The following is a 24,619-nucleotide window of genomic DNA, read 5'->3' as shown; positions in this document are numbered from 1 at the left end:
ACTGGCTCTGGCAAGATTCTTGTTACCAGAAGGCTGTTAAAAAGTGAGAAGCTGAACAGCTTACTCTTTGCCCCTCGTTGATACCTTAGAACTTCGTTAGTGATACCTGCAGTCCCACTGTCAGTGATAAGTAAGATTTTGGTTGTTGCCGACTGCCTCACCACCGTGAGAGGATAACTGGAGTTCACAAATCCTGAACATAATCTCTCTACTGAGATCATCAGTACCCTCCATGATTTCTTGTGTAAATGAGTAGCCCATGACTGTGACTACAGATGCCATGTAACAGTTGATGGGTTTTAACATGTGGTTTTTATGCAAGTGTTGCTGTATTGCTAGCCTTCTCTTAGGAGGCTAAGAGACATATACTGGGACAAGTATTCCTGTCCCATAACCATCAGCCACTTAAGCTGTTTCATAACCTCTCTAACTTAGTGGCTTCCTTAAGAAGGAAATCTTGGCTGAAATCATGATCCACCTTATCAACATCCCTGATGAAGAATAAAGACCCGAAATTATTTTACACCGTATTCTTTTTTCTCTGCAAGCTTGTAGATGTGACTACCACTGTCAATTCCTGGCATGGAGATACAATTTTTCTTCCTAGTATTGCACAATAAGCTGTTAAATGAAAATGAGTTTACAAGAGAAAGCCTCTTGAAATAGGTGCATTTTTCCTTTGAATGAATACAGTGGTCACTCAGCATTCGCCCTGACTACACCTTTCACATTTTCCTCCTAAATGCCATCTGCTGCAGAAATTCTGCCGTTCAAGAGAGCAGTATTGTTCAGCACAAAGATAAATGAAGTGGTGCCCAATCAAACTGATATCACAACTGGAGGCGAGAGCAAGTTTTGCTGCATTGGTGAGAACTATCTCTTTTGGTTATGTCACACAGACTTGTGTACCTAGGTAATACTAGACTGTAATTTTCTTGTTCAGGAGCAGTTCAGTCATACACTCCAGGCAAACTGACCAAGATGTGTCAGGGTTTTCCTAATAATCTTATGTTTTGAACTTTTTGGGAGGACCTTTCAAATATCAATGGAGAAATGCACTTCATGTTTTCTTTACTGTTTAGAAATAAAGTGCATGCCTGTAGGGAGAGTTGGAGATTGTGCATGAGAATAACTGTCAGTACCAAAGGATAGTTTGGGAATTTGTCAGTATGCTGAAGTTCAAGAAAATTCTTCTCCAGGCCAGGACTGTATTGATGAGTGAGTATGTTTATATACAGTACGCCTAATCTTTGGAGCATTGTTTAAATAATGCTGGACTTTTTTGATGAGCGCTTACTGTGCACTTAATTTTGAGTCTTACCAATTCACAGAAATCTTTACAAAGGCAAGACTTGTACTTGACTCTTTTTTTTTTTTTTTTTTTTTTTGCAAACAAGTTTTAATTTCGAGTTCCAAACCTGTGTTCATGGATTCTTCATCTCAGAGCGGAGAAGATCTTTTGACTAGACCCAAGAACTGCATTGCTTGTTCTTTAAGCATAAGATGGTCCTGTTTGTCAGAGGATTGCAGTAGTTTGGCAGTAGCTGAGCAGATTCCATCCTTGACACAATGCTGGTTGCTCGTACTTTAGAAATACTGATACCTAGTATCCTAGATTATTTTATTGAGTTACTAAAGATTGGGAGATGTGACTGAGGCTTACAAAAATCACAAAGGCGGTGGACAAGATAAGCACAGAATTGTAATTCTATGAATCCTGTAGCACAGGAACGATAGTGCAAACGCTGGCCTTAAGAGGATATAAACTTTAAATAGGTGAGAGCTTGTTTATTTTCCATCAGGATTGGTGAACTGGAATGTTGTTGCTTTTAGAGCTTCTGGAGACAGATGGTATTAGCCATTTGAAACAGTGATTGGATAAACTGATGGAAAAACAGTTTCACAAACAGGTGCTAGCAGATAGGGGGCATTTCTGACATCTTAGATAGAAAGAACATGGATGCTGGGGGAGTATGAGGGCAGTAGCTACAGATAGTAGCCAGGTTTGTGTTTTGTCCCGAAATGGTGTAATGAGGGCTAGATGAACACAGTTCTGACCCAGTGGGGCATTCTTAGGTCTTGTTTGAGATTCTCCTGCCAGTGCATTATCACAAACTAATACTGCCCTTGCTGTGCCAGTTGTTTGAACCAGCAGTATCATATTTTCTTCTGTACTTGTCTGTGAAAGTCGTACTCTTGGCTATGCATCTTCATTGTAAGTGACTGAAATGAGCACTTAACATGCCAGATTCATCCTGCATGGTTTCATTCCAGAGAGCGTATCCTGGATCTTACTTTTAATCATGCCTTTTTAATTACATTCAAATATTCTGTCATTACTTATTTCAGAACTTCAGGTTGGGAAAAAAGTATCACTCCATATCCTGAACTTGTATCTGCAAGGGATGAGTCTGCCACCTCGGCATTCTTTTCTCCTTTATGCAAATTGTCACATAGTATCTGAAGCTTCATTTGTTTTTGTGTTTGGCAGTTTTACTTTCTCATCACTGCTTCCAAAATTGTGACTGTAGTGTTTTATTCATTGAACATCTGCTCAGAGAAGGAGCCAAGTTACTGATCTTTCTTACAGTAACTGGAGTTTTTGTATGTTCATACTTTCTATAACTCATCCTCTTGTCTTAAAAACCTGGCATGCCTGGAGCTGTAGTTGAATGGAAACTGAAGCATGATAAGTGTATTCTGTTTCATTGTGAAGCATGAAGAATGTCAATAAATATATATATATATTGCTTTTACTACTAGATATCGCACCTTAGAATTACCTCAGTATTGTAAGTGTGTGTGTACCTACAGTGTAAAGTGTCAGATGTTGTGTTTACAAACTCTTAAGGTAGGTAGCCTTTCCTTGAGAAAGGCTTCTGCACACACGAAGTATGTGTGCAGGGTCTAATCTTATAATATAAAATACAATCTTACAGATCTTAAAAAATACATATTATATTAAGGAATGGTAAAACTATTGAGCGTCAGCTGAATGTAGTAAGGCAGGAACAGTCAAAGGAATACCCTATGCACTTGTGCTTTTTTGGGATGTAAATTTGTATTAAGGTGCTAGAGCTAGTGTCATGGGAGGAAATGTGAAGTAATTTTAATTTTAAAAGTTTATATTCCCCCCCCCAAGCCCCAGGGAACAGCGTAGAAGACAGTTATTTACCCTCCTAAAATATCTTCCAACAATTCCTTCAGTAATTGGCATTTCCCTGTTTGCATCTAATGCTTTCTTCCCTCCTGTCCCAGAGTTCCAACCAGGAGTGCCATGGAAAGGTATACAAAACATTGACCCTGAATCTGACCCCTATGTGACCCCTGGAAGTGTGCTGGGGGGGACAGCCACATCTCCCATTGTAGATACTGACCACCAACTTCTGCGGGACAACACCACAGGTAAAACAGTAAACAAAACGGGTATGTGTTTATTTAAGTAGTTCTGTTATTTGAGAATATTCTGATGTTCCTGTCGTATCAGGGTAACAGTCTGTTGCATTTGACTAAGAAGGAACCTGTGTGCCTTTGCACCATGGCTGTGTATCACGTGAAAGTTTGGCATGGGTGTATGATCATGGCTCTCTCTTGGGGTTTAACAGTGTTACAGAAACACTGTGAAATCGGCCTGCTCTTTCTCTCTCCTTTTCTGTTTGATAGGGTCTAATTCTTCCCTCAACACCTCGCTGCCTTCACCTGGTGCCTGGCCCTACAGTGCCTCTGACAATTCCTTCACCAACGTTCATAGCACTTCAGGTACGCGGCTCCAAAACAAAATTTTAACTGGGAAAAGCATTTTCCACTGAGTCCCTAGTTCCTCACTCTTACTCTACTTTTAATATTTAGTCTTCCAGTAATTTCTGAGGAAGTCCAAATTTAAGTGGCTGATCAGATAGTTTTCCTCCTGGTGATAGAACACACTTTAGAACTAGAGTAAGATGCTCTGCCCTTCCTTCCACCCTGGTACAGAATTCTGTTACCTGTTGCAGTTTAACCCCAGGTGGTAACTTGGCACCACGCAGCCGCTCACTGCTTCCCCCTGGTGGAATGTGGTGGGATGGGCGGGAGAATCAGAAGAGTAAAAGCGAGAAAACTCGTGGGTTGAGATAAAAGTCAATTTAATAAGCAAAAGCTGCACATGCAAGCAAGGCAAAACAAGGAATTAATTCACTGCTTCCCGTCGGCAGGCGGGAAAGCAGGGCTCCATCAGGTGTAACAGTTACTTGAGAAGACAAACAGGGTTACTCCCAACATCCACCCACCACCTCCTTCCCCCAGCTTTATAGGAGTATGACATCATATGGTATGGAATATCCCTTTGGTCAGCTGGGGTCAGCTGTCTCAGCTGTGTCTTCTCCCAGCTTTTTGTGCATGCCCCTCCTACTTGTTTGCAGAATGGTGTGAGAAGCAGAAAAGGCTGTGATGCTGTGTAAGCACTGCTCAGCAATAACAAAAACATCCATGTATTACCAGCACTGTTTTCAGTGCAAATCCAAAACATAGCCTCATAGTAGCTGCTATGAAGAAAATTAACTCTATCCCAGCCAAAACCAGTACGTTATGTAAGCTAAAGGGTAGCAGTGAGCAGCAGATTCAAAAGGGGGAAAAAAAACCACCAAACCACACATCCACAAAGGTGTTGGGGAACTGTAATTTTTTTAAACATGCCTGCTTTTGTATGTCTGAGTTAAGGTGAGTGGGTTTATTCATTTTAACTTTAGAAATTGGAGTGCTGTGAAGGGAACATTTTTGCCTCACCTTTTGTAGCACTCAGTTCCCTGAAACCTGGAGAGAGAGAGGGCTTAAGTCCTCTGGCTTTTAATGGTGGGCCTGTAAATAGTAAATTAGATATCTGCCTCAGATCCTTGGTAAGTAGTTCTTCAAAGTTTTCTTGTGAAAAATGGTTTCTGCACACACTTCTGAGTGGGGTTCTGGAAATACTTGCTCCAGACAAACCATTTGGATTTTGAACTTCTTACAAGTGCCAGAGTTTTCTCTCAGAGACAACATTGTCTTGACAACTACTTAAAACTGAAGAATTGTGTGTAAATAGCAGAAGTGGTGAATATAGCGGAGAACTACATCTGGTCCAAACTGGGATTTGCATTTTAGTAAATAAAAGCTGTGTTTATATGTTATCTCAACATCTTAACAAAATGTGTTGAAAATCCTATTTAGTCCTCAAGAAGAACTTGAAGCAGTGTTACTGCTGCCAGTTTGTGGGGTGACTTAGGTTTGAAGCAGTACGTGTGCATGCATCATTCCAGTGACGTAAGATTTCTCTTTCATAGCCTGGGGAAGGGGGTGGCATATATCAGCTTTTTACCTATGCTAAATTTTTGTCTAGCACATAAAAAGACCCAAGAGATTTAAAAATAATGGAAGTCATTGTTGAATTACGGAAACTATACCACTGCCTGGCACACATACCATCTTCTGATCATGTTGTTAAACAGTGTTTTACAGCCAGAAAGTAGGTCACCTGAATGAGGGATTTAAAATTCACACATCTGTAAAACAGGCTACTCAGGTTTTTAAGTACTTTCATATACTTTCATAGGTTAGTTTCGAAACCTACTTGCTGTTGAGACTTACTCTCATGGAAATACAGTGATCCAACTGTAAAATGAAGCATGCTTTCACTTTATGGTCTTGATTCCCAAATGTATTGTTTTGTGACCCCCTGGCATGTTGTAAACCTGAAGTTTTACCCTTTGTTTCAAGTAAGTAATTTACTACCTTTTGTTAGTGAATAGAGTTTAATACATAAATTTGCACACACGCATACGTGTTCTGATTAAGATAATTCATGACACAAGTGCCTTTTCCCCCAGATTACCCTGTCTATGTTTGCTAGTTCTCATTACAGAACAAGAAGACAGAAATTACTCAAGCAGTTTTGACATTTGGTTTGGTTTTTGGCTGGGTGATAAATGTCCCTTGGTGTCAGAAGGTGTAGGAGAATTTGAGGTCTGCCTTCTTAGGGAAAACTGGTTTAGGAAAAGCCCCCAGGTATTCGTGACCATGGTGATGTTTTTGGGAGTGTGTTTGTTTTTCTCGTTTATTGTGCTTATTTAATAAAGGGTTCTTGAAATGTGTTAAGAGATAGCCGCTGTTGGCTTTCTCCTAATAGGCATTTGGTAATGCTTTCTAGTAAAAAAATGAATATGCATTATCCAAACTGTTTAAAAGTCCAGCTGTTGTGCAGCTAAATGGCTTTCTTTATGTCTTACTGTTGGATCAACTCTGTATGAAATTTGTGATTCATGAGAAAGCTTTGAGTCTTATAGGGGGACATCTTTAGGAGGTAGCATGAGCTTGGTAGACCAAGAGTGTTAAACACTCATTTCAGTTCTCTGCAAGTTTTTGTCCTGAAAAAGGTTCAGTTTCATTAAAGGTCGGTAGTGCCCAAATTTGTAAGACATTCTCAGGTTCTCAAATTAAATGTATTAATGAATGAACATACTGTGACCAGTTATTATCATAAGTGATGTAGAGAGATTTTTTTTTTTGTCAGCATATATAAAATAAGCAAAGATTGACTTAAGTGAGTATGGCTTTTTTTGGTATGGTAAATTAACTGTTGTATGGTTCCTTGCTTTGTGCTTGTCTCAGATGTAAGTGCAGTCAAAGGGTTTACAGTGATAGTACAGTTAAAGGTTACTCGAATCTCACAAGTTTCTCTAATATGTACAATTTATTTGTTCTTCTAGCAAAATTCAGTGATTACAAATCAACATGGTCCCCAGATCCCATAGGACACAATCCCACTCATCTCTCCAACAAGATGTGGAAAAACCATATTTCCTCAAGGAACACTACAGGGCTGCCCCGCCCGCCTCCTGGCCTGACCAACCCCAAACCATCATCTCCATGGAACAGCGCAGCACCCCGATCGGTCAGGGGCTGGGGGGCACAGGACTCAAGGCTTGCCTCTGGTGAGAAGAATCAACTGATAGCACCATTGATCAGACCTGAGGAGTGTGCACTTTACAGCACTAATGGTTTGGAGGAAAGAAAGTTGCAGTTGTCTGGTAAAAGGAAAAAAAAAAGTTCCTTCTTGAAATGGAAGTTTGCTGTCAGTCATTGAGGTGGGGGTGGGGGGTGGAATCTCAGGTCCTGCTGCAGGGAATGAGTGAAGGGGGCTGAGAGCTGCCGAGGGAATACCTGCCGGGGGCCGTTCAAAGCTAGATGCTTTCTGTGGGTGGGAAGCTCCTTGAAGATAAACTGTTGTAAAAAGTGAATCTTGAAGTGAAATGTGAGGAAAGATGTGGTTTTGTTTTCAGGACTGAAGATTAGGCTTTCCTGTGTTAGCGGGGCTGTTAATGCTGAATTTGTCTGAATTGAAAGACCTGACTGTAACAAAAAATGGTTTTCTTCATATCAAATCTGTATTGATTGCTCTGTCTTACAATTTGCAGCATCTACTTGGAGCGATGGTGGCTCAGTTCGTCCTAGCTACTGGTTGGTTCTTCACAATCTCACTCCACAGGTATTTTCTGTTGTTTCTGGGAACTTGTTTGCTTTACCAAGATACAGATATGTGGATCCTTCAGTTGTTTCTCTTTGTGTAAAATCTAACAAAATCAGATTTGTCAGCATATGTAAGATGTCTTTCTACTAAATTGGGCTGCAGTCTGGTTTCTCTATTGTGATCTCTTCAGATAACTTCAAGATGTTCAGTTTTTGCTACATGACCATCATAACCCTTCATTAACTACAGTTTCAAAAAAAAATTACTGGAGCAGGAAGATTTTTCTTAAAGTGACGATAAGTTGCATGACCATAATGTGGAATGGTTTATAGCTGTTGAAAAGACTGTTCTTTCGGATATTGTCAATAAGAAAGCTGGTGTAACTGCCAGTTTTCACTTTGGTGTTTCCATAGTGAAACCACAGAATGTTTCCAGCACTCCTGCCAAAACCAGTCTAGCTAGGTTGTTTCTGCAAGTATTCTCAAGAGCTTGCTTCCATTCAAAATGAATTCTGTGGACATCCTGGTTTCAGCAATCCCAGTTAGTCTGTATTCAGGGTTTAGGAGAAGCCTGTATGACTATCAGCAGCATCCTGAGGTCTAGACAGAATCCTCTGTTCAGCAGGATAATTTATCATGCTTCTACTACAATCTGGGAAAATATCAGTGTCAGAGGAAAAACTTAGGTCTCCTTCAGATCGCCTAAATTGGCAAACTATGCTCTTTTCATAGAAAAGACTGTTTTCCTTGATGTGAAGGAAACAGGAGTGGTATGATGAGGAGGCACAGTTCTAAGTCTCCCTCATGCAAGGTAGTTTAGTACTGCTTTAGGAATCATTTAATGGAAGAAGAATATATTTTGGAGGGATTAAGTTAATAGAAAAGAGAAAGAAGCAGATTATAGTTGTCTCTTCCATAACAAATGTACTAAACCACAATGAATAGCATACTAGAGAAAAGGAAGCGTAAAGGTTAAGGTGCATTCAGGGACAGTATTTTCATTTCAGGCTTCTCTATTTTAACTTCAACCATATTTGTACACACATGCAACCTCCTTTTCCCTCATTTGAGGTCGTATTATATAATGGAGGAGGGGAAGGGAGAAGGAAGACAGTAGCACTTCCTTAAGTATCTGCACATATGGATCCCATTCATGTGTGCATGTTCCCATGGCATACTGGGAATGGAATCTGTCTGTACAGAACACCTTGGAGAACAGCGGTTACTGGAGGTAAGTAATAAGCTGTTACTGCTGCAGAAGGAATGTAGGCAACAGCTGCGGTGAAAACATTGTTCAGGAGGAATGAATGCTGCTGAGTTTGGCAGAAAGATCACTGACTATTTCTGTGACTTACAGTTTCATAAACCACAAAGACGACAAAGCACCAAAACAAATTTTTTTAAAACCCTCATTGTAGAGGTGATATTTCCAGTTTTGCTAAGAACTTCTAAATACTGGTTGGTCTGAATTCTACTGATATCAAAGTGCTGGAGACTTAAGACATTCTGGTTCCTTTGGTATGAATCCTGAGGGCTAAAGACGTTGAGAACTGCGAGTTCCATGTAATTACTGGAAAACCTGCCAACATAAGGATGGGTACCATGCAAGAAACTCAAGAAGATGCGGAAAACTGAACTCGAGCTACACGTGAGCGGGAAAGATAAGTTAGATTAGATAAAGCAAAGTCATTGTAGTTGTGAGAAGTCAAGGGATACGAATTCTGTTTGAAAATTAAATTCTGTCACTTTTGCTTACTTCCTACTGCTTTCACCTGTTTTCCTGTCTGAGAGCAGATTATCTTTTAATTACCGAGTCAAAGTTAGGATTAGAGTACATTTGGATAAATAGTTACAAACATCTGTTTCATCCTGGCTGTTCTTCCTCAGATTGATGGGTCAACCTTGAGGACGATCTGCATGCAGCATGGCCCACTGCTGACATTCCATCTGAACCTGACCCAGGGCACCGCCCTTATCCGATATAACACCAAACAGGAGGCGGCCAAGGCCCAGACTGCACTGCACATGTAAGCAGTCCCTGCATCCGTTCTTTATTACTGCTTTAGTCATGAACACAAAACGTCTGTTCCGTGCTATGCTTTGGAAACTCATTTCAAGTGTCATGGTTAGAATTCAATCTTCCATTCATCAGCAGAGGAAGGAAAGAAACAAAGATGCCTTCTGTTTGTGTTACTTTTAATTGCTGGCACAAACTGCCACATACAGAACAAAAAAGGTGCAAATAGGATGGAATCGTGGCCAGTATGCACCCTACTGTAAAATATTGGGTATTTTTGAAAAGCTTGTAAATTGTTTCAGGTCAAAATTGTTCTTATGTGTGTAACACAGATGGGTGGGCATTTGCTCTAATTTTAAGATGCACCTGAAATAGCTTGCTTGAAAATCTGCAGATCTTGTGTTTCCTTTCCTTAAGCTTTTTGGAACTGACTGTGGCTGTGGTGTATTTTGAAACTGTGAGAGGTTTTGAGACATAAATCTTGGGGGGAGAGATGTAAGCCCTTAAACTGAATGAAAACTTTTGAACTATGCTAATCGTATCCAGAATATCACAGGCGTTTAACCTGTTCTTCCTCTGTTTTGTTTGAAAGGTGGCATATGTGCATTTACCATTTAGCTACACGTTACTTCTCTTTTTACTGCTCTTGATATTAATGTTCAGGACCTTAGTTTAAATTTATAAGGTTTTGTTGCAGACATAACAACTGAATGTTGGGGAGAGAGGGTTGGTTAGTTTGGGGTGGGGGTCCTCCCCTTATAAAATGGAAGTTTTTGTGCTTTTGTGAGTTTCACTGTTCAGAACAGCTGAAGTTTTCTGTGCTCCTTCCATTGCACAAGCTACTGCTTACTTTGGTTTGGGCAACTAATAGTGTTTTTCCATGCCTTCTGAATCCTTTGCCCTTACTTTCTGGATGTAATGATTGGGGTTTTTTCTTCCATGTGTCTCATCTTCTAGGTGTGTGTTGGGAAACACTACCATCCTGGCTGAGTTTGCTACAGATGAAGAGGTTAGTCGCTTTCTGGCACAAGCCCAGCCGCCTACACCTGCAGCAACTCCAAGTGCACCCACAGCAGGCTGGCAATCCCTGGAGACAGGACAGAACCAGACAGATCCAGTTGGACCTGCTTTGAATCTCTTTGGTGGGTCAACAGGGCTTGGGCAGTGGAGCAGTGGTGGCGGCAGCAGCAGCAGTGGGGGTGATCTCACTGGCGCTTCGTTGTGGGGGCCCCCAAACTATTCTTCAAGCTTGTGGGGGGTCCCAAGTGTAGAGGATCCACACAGAATGGGCAGCCCTGCTCCCTTACTACCTGGAGACCTTCTGGGAGGAGGGTCGGATTCAATCTGAACTTAGAACTTTCAACTCTGACCTCGTGACCTTTTTTGGAACAGCAGCAGCACTAACTTGACCTTTTCGTTTTTTTCAACTTGCAATAAATACATTTATAAAAGGAAAAAAGAAAACGGAGAGAGAAAAAAAGGTGGGTCATTGATAGACTGTCTGAGCACATAGTTGCCTCCCTTATATAACTTCAGTTTTTTTGTTTGGAATATGAATCCAAAAAGAGAACATATCACTCTTGAAATACTTGAATCATGAACGCCAACTTAGAAAGACAATGTGAAGCAAGTACACATACCATTTAAATTTAAACACAAAAAATTAAAAAAATTAGTTTCTAGTTTTTCACTTTTTCATGTTATACGGAAGTTGTTGCTAAGAAACATATATACTGAAAAAATAGCTTTTTAACTTTGTTTGCACTGGGTGTGTTTCCGTCCTTAGGTCTACCATGTTGGGTTGGGGTAGGGGAGGGGTTCAAAAGAAAAAGGGGGGGTGGGGGGGGAAGACTTGACGGAGCCTCACTTTAAAAATGAAAAAAAAAAAAAAAAATCAAAAAATTAAAAAACCCACAAAAAAAAAACAAAACTGAAAAAAAACAAAAACAAAACAAAACAAAAAAACCAACACTTTGTGATTGGCTGGTTGATAAGTACCAGTGTGTTCTGGCACATGTAACTGCCCACGTGTGCTTGTTTCTGTGTGAGTGCGTGTGCACATGTTCGTGTGTGTGCATTTTTTTCTCTATATATATAATCTTGAAACGCTGCATTGCTGATGGTCTACGGGCTGGCTGGCCATCTGCGTGTCTTGATTCTGGAAACAAGACGGGCATGGTGGAGTCCCTGTGGCTGAAGCAGAATCCAGTTGGGCTGGATTAAAATTTGTCAGTAGGTTTTTTAAAATTGATTTTAGCAGGGTGCTATCTCAAGTCTGCAGATCATATTGACTGGGGTAGTCGCTTCCTAGCCCTTGTTCTAACGTTGTGGTAGAGCAGAACACTGCCATATCCAAAGGATTTGGTGAGAGGGGAGCCAGTGTTGTCTTTTGAGTAGCAGTGTATTTATTTGTCTGCATGTGGGGGTTTTGTACTGAGTGAACCCTAGAATGTTTGTTATATAATGCAAGCCATTTTTTTTTTCTTCCAATGAGGGGAAAAGAGGAGAAAAGAAGACATTGCCATTTTTTGTGCAGCTAATCCAAATGTTCTTATTCAGTCTTTCGCAGGCTTCAGTACCTTTAAAAAAGAGTGGTTCTTTTCTCCCCCAAACCTAATTAGGCACCCGTGCTCATTCTTGAAGAATCCATCAAAAGCTTGCAAGTCCAGCCCAACTAAATTAGCCTTTTAACTGATTTACTGCTTGTATTAAAACTGACAAAAACTAAATCATGTCAGCAAATAGCTGGCCGGCCTGCCTCATCTCCTGAAAGCACATGCAGCTAACTCCTTTCTGCGTCCTTCATGGTGAGCGTTACCTGTGCCAGGCCTTGGTGTATTACAGCGCCAGACCATCACTGACAGAAACGTTTACTTACGAATGTTCTTAAACCAGTGTGTACTTCAAACGTTTCCTTTTGTTTCTCTGTGTTGTGTTTTTTCCTGTGTACGTGATTTTGCTTAGGGAGGTATATTAACTAGCAAATACTTTTTTTTTTTTTTAAAGTATTGCACCTTTTTGGGTTTTGTTTTTACTTTTTCTGTACTGTTGCTTTTTAATTTCTGTATTTAAGGAAAGGTTTGGGGTTTTTTTAGCATCAGTGTAGTAGTACTCTGGGCAGGATAGGGGTGACCTATAATCCACAGTGGTAGCCAGTGTATGCGTGCATGTGTGCGCTGGGAACAAAACTTTCAAGACCTGTTGTTGTGAAAAGAGTTGTAGCAGACTTGAAGGAACATCCCTTGACACAAAGCGGGAAGTCTTTCAGCGAGGTGGGGCCGGGAGAAGAGGGAAGAGAGATGCCGGTACTTTTTCCATAAGTGCTAGGACTTCCATGTGGCATTGTCTAGCTGTTACACTGTCTAACAAAGTGCCGACATTCTGTACCAGCACGTACCTGTCCATTCCAGCCCTCAGTGGTAGTAGTGCTCGGGCTTTATTACCGGGGCGGGGGGGGGGGGGGGGGGGGATAGGGGAGTCTCTTCAGCATTTTCATTGAAGGATACGACAATGTCTAGTACGTTAAATTCTTTAAGCATGGGTTGGGTGGGGAGAAGCAAAAGCAGATTCAAGTAAGGGGGTGTGGGGGGGTGGTGCCTGTTGGGGGTGTGTGTGTGTGTATGCCTGTGTGCTGGGGGTGGGAGGGAACGGCTGGGGACTTAGGTGGCTTTTTTACTTCGCCCTTTCTATGTAAACCCAATGTCACAAGGAAGACTGAGGGAAATGCTGCATATACACATGCCTGTAGATTTGTATGCAAAGTGTTACATGACAAAAAGTATGAGTAGGTTTGTATTTGTTCAGTAAATTGGAGTGTGCAGCATACTCTGGCCCCTTCTGAATATACTTTTCTATCATGTCTCCTCCTTCATCCATCCCACCATGCACAAAGAAACAAAGTGCTCTCTTCCAGCTCCTGCCAGCTAGTGCCCCTCATGTGCACACATCCGTAAAGCTTTGTTTCTGCTAGTCTCTGCTCAAAGACCAGCTGCACTCAGACACGCAGAGCAGGTTCTTAAGTCCTGTGCCAGCAGTACTTCCTAGTTGAAGCAGCTTTGGCCTGGAGTAAGCCAGTATCCATTCTGTCACATGATTTGCTATACATGCTGGTTCATTGCTGTGTTCCACCCTCACTTCTCTCTCCCAACCTGCCCTAAGGTCCCTTTTCCTGCACTTTGGGCTAGTTGAGTTCATTGCGATACTACGGTGAAAGCCGGGTGCTAGAGCCCCTCTTGTTTACAAGACATAATGAGGGATTTGAAATATTTAAAAAGAAAAGCTAATTTGTTCTTCCATTGTAAGCTTAAAGGGAAAAAAATTAAAACATACAAAAAAAGACCAAAAAGTGCATATATATATTTTAGATGAAGACTAACTCTGGGAGCATTTAACAGTGTTTTTGTTTTTATTTTAACATTTTATTTTCCTGCTTTAAATTTGCAAGCATTCTCAGGAATTCTAGGGTAGGAAGCCAGTTTTTTGAAGATGGTTTATTTAACCTTATCTTATCCTAGATAGATGGCTGTTTCTTGTTGATAAACTTTTACAAGTTCCTGAATCTTCAAAATGTTTGAAAGTTTTTACTTTAAAATAAAAATGCTTAAAAAAAAAAAAAAAAAAAAGAAAAAGACAAAAAGAAAAAATCTCCAAATGTTACTGTCAAGCGGGGGATCAAGAATTTTAAAGACTGTATAAATTAAAATACATTCAAAAACTTCTCAATATCAGCAACAGAAATTCATTGTAATCTTAAACAAGTTGTGGGAGAAGAAGGGTTATCATTTACAGTGCTTTCTTTCTCATGCAGACGTGTGCAGTTGCATGGAGAAGAGAAGTGTGTGAATTGTGAATGGAAATATTATCACTTTGTTCCCTCTTGATTGAAACTAAATGAAAATATTCTTCCAAGCACCTTTTTAAAAGCAAAGTGAAACTATATACCTAATTAAAATGCAATATAGTTTAACTGAAAGAGTTCTCAGTTAGGAGGACTAGCAGGAAATACATGATGGTGCTGCTTTAAACCACTTCAGTAGTGCTAAAGAAAACCAGTGCTGACAGAATACCCAGTAATGAAGTAGTCTTATTATCCTGCCTTTTTTAGTACAGAAGAAAGAGAGAATATGGAAAAACTCCAGTAAAACATATATTAGAAATCAACTTCCCTGTTTTCAGCTATTTGGTCAGTTTTATTCCCCACTTGGAGATTTGCTGCTTGCTTTTCTTCACCCACCCCACCTCCCAGTCTTTCAGTTTTGTTTTATATGAGGAAAATAACCTGTTAAACTCTTCTGTTCACCCTGTTGCTGCTGCTGGCTGTCAGGGCTTACAGTCTTGAACTTCAGAGTTCGGTGGGATGGCCAACTTCTGTCTCCCAGCTGTAAGGGTCAGGGGCTTGCTCCGCCTGAAATGGCTAGGCTCAAACCACAAAAACCACGCTAGTGCCTTTTCACATGTACCCACATGCCCTACAGCAGGGGGAGGGAGGGAAGACATGGCAAAGTGAGGCAGTATAGCCACTTCGTTGAAACAGATGTACCCGTTCCTAAGGAAAAAGCGTGCTGCGTAAGCATGTCGTGCAAAGAGTTACATAACAGTAGTTGAGAACTTTTTTATTTATTTAAAAAACAGTAAATCAGATGCCAAGTTCTGTCGTTTTCATATCAGTTGCCCAATGTTTTCATGTTGCACTGCATGTACATCTTGAGCGTATACGTGTGTGGTGTTGAAAATAATGCATCAGTAATAATGCGCTTTAAAAAAAAATAATAAATCCTGTCATGGGCCAGTAGGAGGATTTATTTAGGGACTTAGGGATTTTTTTATTTTATGGAGAGAATTTCTGGGTGCTTTCCCAGAGGCTGTGTTTTATCAAATCAGTAATATCCCAAAAGAGAGGAAACTGTAGGATTTCGTCAAAAAGAACCCAGAAACTTGACAGTCACTTGGAAGTGGGTTGTGACTGACTGCTGAAGGGTTGGCAGTCTGGAGCTTCGTTGGTCTACTGGGACCAAACCTATTGTACAGCAGTGTGTTCCTCCTTCCTCCAAGTGTGCAGGCCTGCAAATGTTAGTAACTGTCTCCTTGGTGATAGTTTTCCTAAATAGTTAAAGCTAAATTGATATTATTTTCTGACTACAGTTGGCAGTTCTGTTCCTCTCCAGATTATATGTAGCTAACCATATATGATGTTGCTAGTATGACTTAGTCATGGCACTCCTAACCATTGTTAAGTGATTTCTGAGCTTTGTACCAACCAGAGTCAGCTTCCAGGGACAACCATCACTTAATGTTGTAAATATTCTGCTACCATTTGAGCTCTTAACAGTGATAAGTCAGCAGGAGTTGATGTTAGGGTACTTCCAGGCTTTTTTATAAAACTGTTCCAGGGAGGGAATCGGTGGCAGCGTCTTGTTTAAACATATCAACAGAGAAGGTAAGGAAAAGAGACTAGGAGAGGCACAGCTTGGAATAGACTATGGGCATCTGTTTCCAGATAAAAGTCAAATATAACATCTTTCACTGGAAAACACTTTTTAATTTCTCAAGTGATAAACAGAACTCAATTAATTTTGTTCTTGGTTTGGGTTCTCCAGGTTATACAGTTTAAACATAGATATACTTTACAGGTGGATTCAGCATTCCTGTTTTTTTCCAGGTTTTGAATCTTTCAGTGCTTAACTAGTAAAAAACCAAAATGAAACATTTCTAAGGAAATACCCATTTGTTACCAGCCACTTTGCTTACACTGCCCTGCAATGTGTATCAAGCTGAGAGTTTTTAACGGGTTTGACAATTCTTTGCCTCATTTGAGTATTTTATTTTAGCAGTGACAACAAAGACAAAAAAGTCTAGCGAGCAAAAGAAAAAAAGGTGGGGTACAGCTCAGAAATCTCTGTTGAGACCTTCGAAATTTACTTTGGAAAGCATTAGTGCCATGTACTTTGGAAGACTTGCCATCTTTTACCAGTGTTTTTATGCTTTCACCTGGACACTTGCCCAGCAGTCTTGAGAGTGAGTGTTTTGTTGGTTTGGGGTTTTTCCCGATCAGAGGGTGTCAGGTTTTTCTTGTAAGTTCTTTATTTTGCCTCATGTTAAGTGGCTTGGGTAATGAGCAAGAATATTAAGCCAAGTGTGGTTTTCTTCAGCAATGTAAGCAGGATGTTTTCAACAAACTAGCTGGGGTGCCCACCTCAAAGATTAAATAAACAGTTGAACCTTTATATTAAGTTCCCCCCACCCCAATTTCTAAACATTTATTCCTGAAAACTTTATTCTTTTTTTAAAAAATACTGCCACATCTTCCACAATGTCTCTTAGTAGTGCGTCCAAACAGGACTGGACTGACTGTAGGGGGTTGGTTGGTTGCTTGGTTGTTTTGCTTCATTCTTTATTATGCTTGCCTCTTAGGCTTCTGATTTTGTTTGTGTGCATTGTTTCCCTGTTGACTTTAAGAGGAGTACTGTTTGTATATCTGAGATACCCAAGTTTGGCCGAGTCTGGTCAGGATCTGTAGTGATCCTCATGTGAATTAGTCCCGCTGACCTTAAATGAGTGCGTACTGGTTGGGTAAGGGCTCTTTGTGTCAGTAAACCTTAGCTGGATCAGGGCCAAGGTGGCACATGAGGACCTGTTGTATTTCCAGTGCAGCAAACATATGTGTTGCATATGTCATATTCACTGTAAATCATGTGACCTTACTATCCAGGTTTCTCAAGTGGATTGAAATGCTGGTTTTGTGATGGATGGTTAGCATCTCAGGGTATGAGTTCTCATTGAGTAAAAAGTAGGGGGTTTTCTCTCTAAAGAGGTAAGGTTCCTCTAGCAGAAGCAGCTTTATTAACTGTAAATATGCATGCATGTAGTTGTGCACAGGAAAGTAATACCAATAAAACTAATCTGAAATGAAATGTAAAAACAAACAAAATCCTCACAAACAAAAAACCAAACCCAACCCCCACACACACACACACAAATGCTGTTAAGTGCAACTTGGGTCCTGAATCTGAAACAATATACGCAGAATCTGTTGGTTTGTCTAAATTGATTTTGCACAAAATATCATTTCAGTTCTTATTTGTTACTATTTTGTAATATTAGGAAATTATACTGTAAGATCATATCAGCCATGCCTGCTGTGATCAAAATACAGGTTTCTAAAACCCAAACTCTCTTTCTTTTCCTCCACATCCAGTACTAGGCTTCCACCTGTGGCAGAAGGATGTTAACAGTAATGGGGAGAAATATGTACAATTTCCCAGTGTAGACAGAGCAGGTTTTCCCTGTTGACCTGAATTCATATCCAAACCTATAACACAAAGCAAAAATTACACTGTAGCAGAGTCGTTAGTTGTGCTAAATGACAGGAGATTAACTGGACATTTTTAGCATCCTTACTAGTTCGTGTTGCTCAGAATGTTTTGCGTAAGTGTCCCATCACTGTAAATACAAGTGTTGCTGAATTGTACCAAAGTTCCCCTGCATTAGATAATAGGAAGCAGGTCCATTTTGTAGTGACTCGCCAAGCAGAACTTTGCCTACAATAGAATTTAAGGGTCTGTCTACATTGCTGTTAAAACTGAGTCAGGGTCCTGTTTAAAATACAGCTTTCTATTTTGTGGTGTTACGTGAGACTTTAAACTTTGTGATGTAGTAACTATAGCTTCTAATCCTTACATGAAAAGTGATTTAAGATTTCATCTGCGCTACAAAAAGCGCCACAGCTCCTGATGGTTTGGAGCCTATTTTTAAAACTATTGTCAGGCCAAGATGCAGCTTCATCTGTGGCACGCAGCAGACAACATCTGTTTGCATACACAGTTTGCATGCGTGTTGCTTTTCATTGAGCTATGCAGGAAAGTTTTTTCTCTGAAAGTCTCCCAGACTCCTATGCTATACAAGCAAGCTTCTAGCTAATGAAGTGCCCTCTGCAAAGAGCCATTTTTGCCCTGTATGTGTGACAGCTGGGACTGGTGACATTCAGCAGTGTTAGGGTTCCTGTTAACTTTGTAGTGAGAAAGGGAGTTTTTTGACTTGACTCTTGACAGCCTTTCTGTAAATGAACACAGAGCACTCCAGGGGAAAAGGAAAAAAAGAAGAAGAATGCATTGCGCTAGCCAGCATTAAGTATTTTTGCAGCAAACATTCTTGACTGTGGTGGGCAGAGGGGAAGAGAAGAAACTGGAGAAGTTTGCATGGATGCGCAATACAAGGAGGCAGTGCTTAGCAAGAAATGTTTCCTTCAGCACTAAATGCCTCCTCTTGGGTATTAGTGTGTGTTGTTGCATTCACAGAACTAACTTCCTCATTTATTTTTTTTTTTTTACCTGTTTGGGTTGTTTTAAATTAAGACAAAGTAGAAGCTTCTCCTGTTTCAGACGAAACACAACCATAAGCGAATATTTTGTTCATCGTTTACTGTTGAGCAGTAAGAGCAGGTTGCACAGCTTGTTAGAATAGCTATTTTAGTGACATGGTTATGATATTATGTGCTTTCTTTCCCCTCCCTCTCCCTGCCAGATATGGCTTACCCTTTCTATATAAGGCGCTGTGTGGGTTTTTTTGTTTTGTTTTGGGAATGTGTGGAAAAGAAGCAAAATGAAGTGAAAATGCAAGCCAAGGTAGAACAGCCTTACTTTAGGGGGTAGCCTTACAACAGAGCTTTATAGTGAGTGTGCTGTATTCCAAAACATGTAAGCCAAAAACAAAAAAGCATTCATTTATGCAAAAAAAATTTTAAAAGAGGTGTTGGAAGACTTCTTTAATATGTACCTTCTAAAGGTAGAGTAAGGTCTCACCAAGTGATAGGTTATTGTGATACTTCTTGCTGGGTCAGTAGGGATGGGTTGGGGGTATAAGCGCTTAACATTTTTCTCCGATGTTTTTACAAGCAGTAAGTTAAATGTGGTATTTATGAATGTGCCTTTGTGAGTACAGTGACTGTCTAATTGAGGAGACCACTTGGGCTGGAGGGGAGACAATGGTCAATTCATTCTTTCAAGAGGTCAGACATGGAGATTGCAGCCCACTGGTCCCTTTTGACAAGCAGCATCTTTGGGCTGGTCTCTACACTGCACAATACGTATTCATATGTGGTAGAGATCGGGGAAGGGGGGGTGGGGGGGGCGAAGGGACGTCATGTGATGCACAGAAGCTGTTGATAGTTTTAGGCTAGTCTGCTGTTGCAGGTTGAGTTTGTATACGTATTATGTGGCTTCTCTTTATGTTTTTGTGCATGAGTGTGAGTGTGTGTGGCTTTATTTTTTGTAAGCACTGGAGAATTGAAACACAGTGATGTTTGAGACGAATTTATACATGTAGAGAAGATGACGTTTTGTAGCTTCTGTTAAATAGTGGGTGCAGGCACACTTTTACCCTCTCTGTCCGTGTCCCAATAAGAGAAACAGGAAAATTTATTTTTTTTCAACCCTTCAACTTCCAGCACACTTAACGTTGCCATTTAAATGAACAGGGTATTACACAAGAAGAAAAAAGTTTTTGAAATGGTGAGGTAGAAGTGTTTAAAAGGAAAAAAATCTGAAGTAATTTTTTGTTTCTTCGAAGCTGTTTGTAGCTAAACATGGGAATCTGCAGTGTCTCCTTCCATTTGTTTTTTTTTTTCTAATAATTCACCTCTTCGTCCCACCCAAAACATGAGGTGTACAAGATCAAGAGCTGTCACTGTAGCCCTTCGAATTCCCACCCTGAAAAGGAACTCCAGTGGGATCCCTCAGCTCTATTCAGGAAGACAAAGAGAGGAGAGACTCTGCAGTTTTCTTTGCTTCGCTCTCATTCCTCTCTAATGGCCTTGAAATGTATTATTATGCAAATGTGAATTTTGATACTGAACTTAAGAAGAGGTTGTTTGTTCTTTTTTCAAAAAAAAAAAAAAAGGTCCCATATGTGGTCAGCATTGCTTCTTTATTTTGTAAGTGAATTGTAAACTATGCATTCTGCAACGGGGGTGTAGGGGACAAAGATAGCTTTGCTAAACTGTTGAGGAGTTTCTGTGTCCATGGTATATCCATTATAGTTTGGTGAAGTGAGGAGGTGATGACTTTGAAATAAAAAGGAGTTGATAAGAACCGCTCTTTTTCAGAAGTTGGCCAATAAGTAACTGGGCAGAGATTTAGAAAACTAATGTTGACTGCAAAACAAAATCTGTTCTAAACCTTGCGCAGGATTGTGAATTCTGTCTGTGCAGTGTTAACCCAGGGCCAATAGGGTGAATGGGACACCAGCTCTACCTGGAAAACTATCTACCGCCTCCTGTGTTCTGGCCCTTGTCAAGCTCAGGAAACGCAGTGCTGTAGGCACTGTCGTCTTTGAATTTACTACTCGTTTTCCATTATAACAGTCCTTGCGCTCTTCCAAGAGAATTGGAACACAGCTGGTCCTTGATGTCTACACTTTCTTCTCCCTAAAAATTTCTTTGTTGCTGTTTCTGGCACAGCTCATGCAGTGACAGCACAGCTGGGGGCAAGATGGTGGAGGTGGTACCTAGTGCTGATCAAAGCATGACAAGAGGACTGCTTTTTTTTCAATGTCAGCAGCTACCAGCGCTTAGTTGTCTGGTATTACTGCCCATGACTCAGCATTAATGTTGGCTGTGCGTGAAATGTTAGGGAATGTAGACAAGGCCCTCTATTTAAAAGTAATAATCTTTTTTTACTATGAGGTGGTATTGTAGTAGTCATAAAGAAGGTTTCACTTCCTTACATCTCCAAAATGCAGTCATTGTGAATACCGTGTGTTCCTTGAAGCTTGCTGAGCTTCCAGCAGCAGTCTCCTCAGAAAAATGTAGATCTCGCTGCTCTGTCATGTTAATAGGGACCCTTTGACTTGACTTTTACCTTTGTCCATGGTGTACCATGGTACCTGCATTATCCTTGGCATTATCTTAAATGTACTATCATAAACTGAGAGATTATCCTGCCTGTATTCAGTGTTTTCACGCAGCAGTTTTGTTTTTGTTGACATTCACAGTACTGTAATAAGTAATAGACTTGATGATCACTCTCGCATCTGTGCCTGCCTTGCAGATGTGATCTTATCAGGGTTCCACTCTGTCAGATTGCCTTCAAAAAAAAGAAAAGAAAAAAAAATATCTGAAGTTTAAACTCCTCACAAAAATACCTCGAGGTACATTTCCCCTTCTGATGTAACCTTTTAAATCTTAACTTTTTTTCTAAACTTAATGGGCTTTTTATTTCCATCTGTTAATCTCCTTTTTAGAAAAGATGTTTGAACTAGTGGTTTTGAGCACAGGACCAGAAAGAAGTCAGGAACTCCTGAATTTTAACATTGGCCCTTACTCTTCCCTTGCCTTGGGCAAGTCATGTAACTTTTTTGCCTTTGTTTTTTCATCTGTAAAGCGGGGGTGATAATACCTACCTCACAGGGGTTCTGTGAGGATCATCTAGTAAATGTTTGTAAAGTGCTTTAAAGATGCATGATAGAAGTACTAGGAGGTTTTTACAGCAAGATCTTACAGCAAGATAGCTCATTATTTTTACATTGTTTTTTTGTGTGCAAGCAACTTTTTGTTTTTTAATGATTAAAGCCATCAGACACTCAGATCCTAAGTAACAGAAGTTGATGGAGTTTCAGTTACTCGTCCTCCTCTTCTGTCTTTATGACAGTTTCCCTTTGCTCTTCCTTATACAGTTATGCCAGTGTTGCTACAGGTCAAGTCTCTTAATTGTACTCGTAGATAAGCTTCAGACTTGATTTAAGTACTTTGAGCTTGCTGCTTCTTTCACCAGGTCACCAAACAGGAATCAGCTTGTATATTTTTCCCTGCCCTCTAATAGCGTTTTTGGTAATGTCATCATTCAAGTGGACGCATCTTTTCCTGCCATCAGAAAGGGGAGGTGGTGTGTAGTTCCAGAGAGGGGACTGTAATATGAAGAACCTTGCCACTTAATGCTGCTGTTCCAGGGATGAAGGGCAGAGTAGCTTTCTGTTTCCTTCCCTGATTTAACTTCAGTGTGTTACCAGTGACACTTTAAATGCAGTGTTTCTTCTTGTCCACAATATACAGAAGCCATTACCTGCCAATAAAACGTAGGAACAGAGGGAATGATAGTAATGCTGCTTGTGTATATGCCTTACAGCTCTCCCAGAATGTCTCTGGGAGGGTGGTGAGGGATGAGGTCTTCATTGGGTAAATCCCACAGCTGTCAGGGAACCTCTGCTACTTTCTCCCCTCTCCAATCACATGGTCGCTGTTTCTTCTTTCTTGGATGTGCGTCTCAGGGATGTGCATACGATCCCATGCCTTTTGGAATTTGGCCTTTGAAATATCAAGAATATGGCTTCTATACCTGGAACCTTCCTATCTGACACTCCCTGGTCCTCTCTGTCCTATGTTGCTCCCCATGGCCTTAAGAACATCTGTCCACTGTTGCCAGATGCCACCCTCTCCATCTTTGCCAGTACTCAAGGTGAAGCACATATAGCGATTCTGCGGAGAAAGAAGGTGAAACGATGCATGTGCACCTGTGGGATTTACACACATATTATCTTGGATTTCTGCCACATCCTGGCTAAAGCATGCAGAATATCTGATGCACAATGCTTTTTCTTTCTCATCTAGAAAGCAGAACAAACAGCAGTGTGACTGCTGATGGTAACTCTGTAATGTTTACTTTGAATTAAATGCTAAGTATTTTCCCTAAAGAACCAAAACCCCCACATTCTAACAGAAGTAACCAAATGTAATCTTTTGGAGGGTGAGGGGAAGGGAGGGGAGGAGAAAAAGCAGTGGCGGGGAGCATTCTGATCTATTTTAATCTCCACCACTTGGATGGAGATACGAAATGCTGCTTTGAGTTCCACAAACATAAGGGATTATGTTTACAAAGGTAAATGCCTTCTACTTGTTCAGGAAACTGGCTAATGGTGGGCATCAGATGTTTGACAAGTTTCTCTTCATTGCAGACAAGTAATGGGAGAAGGGCGTGCCTGGAAGAGGAATGGAGAAATAGATTAATTTCATCTAATCGTCTTGGTAAAATAATGCCACCACCTTCTCTCCTTACAAAGTGGAGGGAGGAGGTTGCAGAACAGAAAATCAGCGATGTCCAAAATGGCTGGATTAGAAAAGGCAGCTTTTCTACTTTGCACATAAATAGGTAACAGGAAGGTACAGGTAAAGTCCTCTTGCCTGAAACACTGTCCCCCAGAAGCAGACATTGTAATAATAAAAATAGTGGCTATGTGTATATTGATGCTATTTGCAAGTTACCTATAAGTGTTCATTTTTTCTTATACTTGAAATGGCTTCCTTTACTAAACTCTCACCGTAGCTGGGGTTTCTCCCCTCCTTCTCTCGTGTGCAGTAAAGAAAATTATAGGACAAATGGGGAGAACGTAGAGGAGACGACACAATGTCTTGCATATCCAGGTTTCATCTTAATTTCTATCCCACATGCTTGCAGAGGTTTGAACTTCCGAAGGGTTTCCCATGGACACAGAAACTCGGCACTTTAGAAGGTGCTCTTGTATGGCTGGCTGCCCCCCTTCTCCTCCTTTTCTATATTTTTATTTTACTTTTAGTATAGTGGTACTTAAAATCACTGGTTCACTTAAAGAAAAAACCAACAATAAAATGTTTAAACTCTACTAATGTACAAATAAGCTGAAATGTTGCATTTTATGTGTATTTTTGCCATAGCAGGTACTGTATTTCTCATGCTGGATTTAGAAGAAAAAAAAAAGGAAAAAAAAAAAAAGAAAAAAAAAAGAAAAACAAACAAAAGGGTGATGTTTTATTGGAGTGTGACAAGTTAAGAGTAATAAGGAATTAAGTCGTCGTCATTTCATTGAAACAGAGATGGTGTAATACTTATATAAGTTTTCTGAAGGTTTTTTTGGGCTTTTAAACAGCTTTTTTGTTTTTATTTTATTTTTATTTTTTGAAAGATATGATTGTATTATGTGCAACTCAGTTGCTTACATTATAACTACAAAATATTTTTGGGTTCCTGGAAAAAAAAAAAAAAGACTAATAAATGTGTTTGGCTGCTAAGCATTTAACACTCGTCGTTTCTGCCCGTTCATTGAGCCGCGCGCGTGCGCCGCCGCCATCTTCGTGCCTGTCACCCGGCGCGCGGCCTCCTCCCG

General features: G+C 40.4%; 1 protein-coding gene across 21 annotated transcripts in view; it reads left to right on the top strand.

Annotated features, from left to right (window-relative positions):
- The window catches only part of TNRC6B (trinucleotide repeat containing adaptor 6B), a 153,370-nt gene extending 128,838 nt beyond the window's left edge, over positions 1 to 24,532 (top strand). For 16 of the 21 annotated variants that reach the window (XM_055809127.1, XM_055809145.1, XM_055809141.1 and 13 more), the window contains 7 exons: positions 759 to 866; positions 3,259 to 3,405; positions 3,664 to 3,759; positions 6,717 to 7,037; positions 7,425 to 7,495; positions 9,364 to 9,503; positions 10,451 to 24,532. In XM_055809127.1, coding sequence (XP_055665102.1) covers positions 759 to 866; positions 3,259 to 3,405; positions 3,664 to 3,759; positions 6,717 to 7,037; positions 7,425 to 7,495; positions 9,364 to 9,503; positions 10,451 to 10,841 — 1,274 coding nt within the window. In that variant the 3' untranslated portion in view covers positions 10,842 to 24,532. The remainder of the gene's footprint in view (positions 1 to 758; positions 867 to 3,258; positions 3,406 to 3,663; positions 3,760 to 6,716; positions 7,038 to 7,424; positions 7,496 to 9,363; positions 9,504 to 10,450) is intronic. The other 5 variants (XM_055809146.1, XM_055809142.1, XM_055809133.1 and 2 more) reach the window with 3 other exon arrangements.
- Positions 24,533 to 24,619: the final 87 nt, after the last annotated feature.

Source organism: Falco peregrinus, chromosome 6, assembly GCF_023634155.1.
Source record: "Falco peregrinus isolate bFalPer1 chromosome 6, bFalPer1.pri, whole genome shotgun sequence".
NCBI classification, from domain to species: domain Eukaryota; kingdom Metazoa; phylum Chordata; class Aves; order Falconiformes; family Falconidae; genus Falco; species Falco peregrinus.
This window is presented reverse-complemented; position numbering and strand designations above follow the sequence as displayed.